At 24.6% G+C, this 3,748-nt stretch overlaps 1 protein-coding gene across 1 annotated transcript in view; it reads right to left on the bottom strand.

Moving 5' to 3' along the window:
• Window positions 1-3,107, bottom strand: part of LOC108688550 (aminopeptidase N-like) — a 33,896-nt gene extending 30,789 nt beyond the window's left edge. The window contains exons 1-3 of the mRNA XM_018194853.1: window positions 2,827-3,107; window positions 1,495-1,678; window positions 911-1,061 (exon numbers count right to left, since the gene is read on the bottom strand). Of these exons, the coding sequence (XP_018050342.1) occupies window positions 911-1,061; window positions 1,495-1,678; window positions 2,827-3,107 (616 nt within the window). The remainder of the gene's footprint in view (window positions 1-910; window positions 1,062-1,494; window positions 1,679-2,826) is intronic.
• Between the last annotated feature and the right edge of the window lie 641 nt (window positions 3,108-3,748).

The raw sequence follows: 3,748 nt of genomic DNA, 5'->3' as shown, positions 1-3,748 counted from the left end.
ATATATATACATATCACTAATTGTAAATATGAAGTAGAGGATATATATGCACACGATATAAATGATAAAAATTCACAAAGCAACAATTTAATGGTAAATACCGGTCAGTTTAATCGTGATAAATACAATAAAAATACAATAAAAATGATCAAAATTACAAAATTCGATATACCAAATTTTGAGTCTGACAATTTTTTATTGTAGTTGATAAGTGAAGTTCCACATAAGACTTTACAACTAGGGATGGACATAATAGATTAATAATTGATTATTCATACATTAATCTGTTATTTTTTTGTCTTGAGGGTTAACAGGAGTGACGAACAAAATTATCTATATCTTGATTTCACTATGGTTGAAAAGCACAATCAATTTACAGTCACATCTTTAATATAATTGATTAAAAAAAAAATTGACTATGCTCAGCACTACTATAACTTTTCATGCGAAGTGAGATTCAACTTAAATCTATTTGTCTAATTTTTAGTAATGGGATAGTTCGTAGAGTGGGAGGGGGGGGGGAGGATAGAACTCACTGTGTCTACGCATATACTGTTCTACATAATATATTTCAGAAACTTTTCAAATTCCTTTTTTGTTAATAATTTTTTTACAAATAACGGCTAAAACCTTCTGAAGATCATTCGAAGCTCATGATTAACATGTGTCAAGACCAAAGTCACCGTGGAGCTGATTTTTTTTCTTATACTAAATTGTCATTAATTTTAAGTAAATTTAAGTAAAGAAGTAAATTTTTGATTCTCTGTAATCATTTCTTTTTGTTTTCATATACAATATAACTAAATCAAGATCTAAATAACAAGTATTTAATTTTTTAAAGCTGCTCTTGTTATTTATACATTTTGCGATTTATGGACAAAAATATTAAATTAAATTTTTAAAGTCCTACCTTTTATATAATATGCAAAAGAGAAAAGCGAATTGATCTCAGAAGGACTTTTGATTTTTGATGTAAGAGGTTTTATAATGGAATCTAAACGAAGAGATTCTTGATGAATTTGAACTACAAATAAATCCCATATACGGAACTCTGGATATATCTAAAAATGAAATTTTTGTATGATTAATTCATTAATGAATATACAATAATAAATGATATTTGTATTACTAATACTATTAATATTATTAATATGTATTAGCATCTTATTGCTATTAATAGCTATAATTGCTACGTTTCGCTAAACTTATACATTTGAGAAAGAATAACAATCAGTACTTTTGATGGATAAAAACAATTTTAAAAAGTTTTTATATGCACATTGTTAATTATACATACAAATTAATATTAATTATACGTATCAATTTTTGTTACCTATGATATTAGAAGTAAGTTTCATAAAATGCATTTTCTTTTAGTCATTCTGCACATTCCAATGAGAAATGTAATGGAATTGACATCGAATTGATTTCATTGTCATTTCTCATTGGGTTATAAGCAATATATAGCGCTAAAAATATTTTAAGAAAACCAACCTCATTAATAGCATCTGTTGCGAGTAATGTAGTGAGACCTTCAAACAGCCATGCGTGAAGCCACCAAGTAGGGCTAATAAGATTACTATACCATTGATATGCTATTTTTTGTGCTATTAAACGCGCCACATCTACTTTACGTCCAACAGACTCTAATTTTTTATTATAGGTAATAGCTGCTTCCCTAAAAACCACATTCATAAATATAATACATTTTTTAAATTTTATTATAATAATACTATTTACTCCATAATTGAAACAGATTATCTTTCTAACATAACAATTATTTTACAATACAAAGACCAAACTATTTAAACAAACAACTTGTATTTTTAATATAAATTAAGAATTTTTATGTAAATAAAAAAATTTTAATGCAAGAGAATGTAAGTTAATTATTTAAATGATATAAATTGCAATTCCTTTTAATCTGCACTTTAATTATATTAAAAATAAAATTACGTATTTTCACGCATATTCTATCTTATCTTTTAAAACAAAAGCACGTATCTTCTTTAAATAGTCTTCTAACTCTTTTACGTATAAAACGTATTAAATTAAAATATTCTAAAAGTTAATATTTTTAATAAATTAGTTTGTGTTTCAACTATGTAGTTTTTTTCTACGTTGAAAGAGAAAACATACTCATACATATTTTGTTGTATTTATAAAATATTTTATCGATCTTTTTTATGCTTTATATTGGTAACATCTTTTATTATTATTTTATAATTGATGCATTAAATATAAAATATACAATATAAAATATTTGTTTTTCTATTAATAAGAGATATTTTCAATGTAAAACATGAAGGATTAATAAAATATTTTATAAATATAATAAAATATGTATGAACATATTTTTTTTCTCAACATAGAATATACATGAATATGTTATATATATTCTCTGTCAAAAAGTCATTATAAGATTATAATATATTACACAGGGTTGAAAAAGTTACTTATAAATTACTTTTTATTATAGAAATTTAGTAAAATCAGTTCGAATATTTTTTTATATCATATTTTTTATTATTTGCTCCACTTTTGTATTACTATTGTTCTTAATTTCTATAACAAACACATATAAGGTAACTTAAAGACTAACTTATAACTTTAAAGTAAAGTAACTTTCTCAATCCTACTTTACATTAGGTATTATAGTCTGCTGAAGTTAATAAATAAAGTTAATAAATATACAAAAGTATACATTATGTACTTTTGCGTTCTATAATTAATCAAATAATGAATGGCATTAATATTAATAATGTTAATAATTTTGGATGCAATATCTTAATGTTTAATATTTTTCTTTTTAATTATATTAATTACCTATAAAAAATAAGTCCCCAATACGCCACTTCATCGCGTAGAAAATTTGGTATTGCAACATGGTCCACTTTCGGAAATTTTTGGAAACACAGCCATTCAGATTCGAAATATGAAGTTATATTCTCAATAACACTTTGTGCGAATTCTGTATTGAGTTTCGATTGTAATGTATGATATCTAAAGTTTATTTCTTTGACAGAAGTGTTAGGAAATTCGGTCAGCATAATCGCCACAAGATAAGTGGACATTATAGGAGTTTCACGAAAGTATGTCCATGTCATGGTTTGACTAACTCTAATTATATTTCGCGCTGGCATATTCGACAGTGCCATATAATAACTAAAATGCTTTATAGAAATGTTAAAAGTTGCCTTCAATATTGGGTCATCGAAACATGGAAATACTTGTCGAGCGCCAATTGGATAAAATTGTGTCGCAAGCATTCACCTGTCAAATTTCAATGATATTCACAAATATCTCAATTTTGATTTTATTCAATATTATTGGCATTGTTTTGATATTAAAAAATAACGAGTCGTTTTCTAATGATTCACTTCTAGAATTGATAATTAATAATAATTGCTAGTCACTTTTTCAACTTAATAAGAAGTAATAATAACAGATTATTTTTAATGTCTGAATGTTAATTTGGAAATGGCTTTTAAAATAATTAGAATGATCAATTGTTATGTTATATTGTATATTATATTATATATTATAACATAACAATGCAACCAATAAGCCCATAAGTCATTTTGAAGTAAAAATATAAAATAAAAAAGACTTTGAAAAAATTTATTTTATTTAAAATAAATTTTTTCAAAGTATCCTTTACAACCAACAATATCATACATCAGTAATCATCTTCAGTTAGACGTCACAGTGATTGAAATTTCTGGAATGTTGTCAAATGACTTAAAAA

The sequence above is a fragment of the Atta colombica genome, unplaced genomic scaffold (genome assembly GCF_001594045.1).
Source record: "Atta colombica isolate Treedump-2 unplaced genomic scaffold, Acol1.0 scaffold236, whole genome shotgun sequence".
Taxonomy (NCBI): domain Eukaryota; kingdom Metazoa; phylum Arthropoda; class Insecta; order Hymenoptera; family Formicidae; genus Atta; species Atta colombica.
The sequence above is the reverse complement of the archived record's forward strand: the minus strand, read 5'-3'. Positions and strand labels throughout refer to the sequence as shown.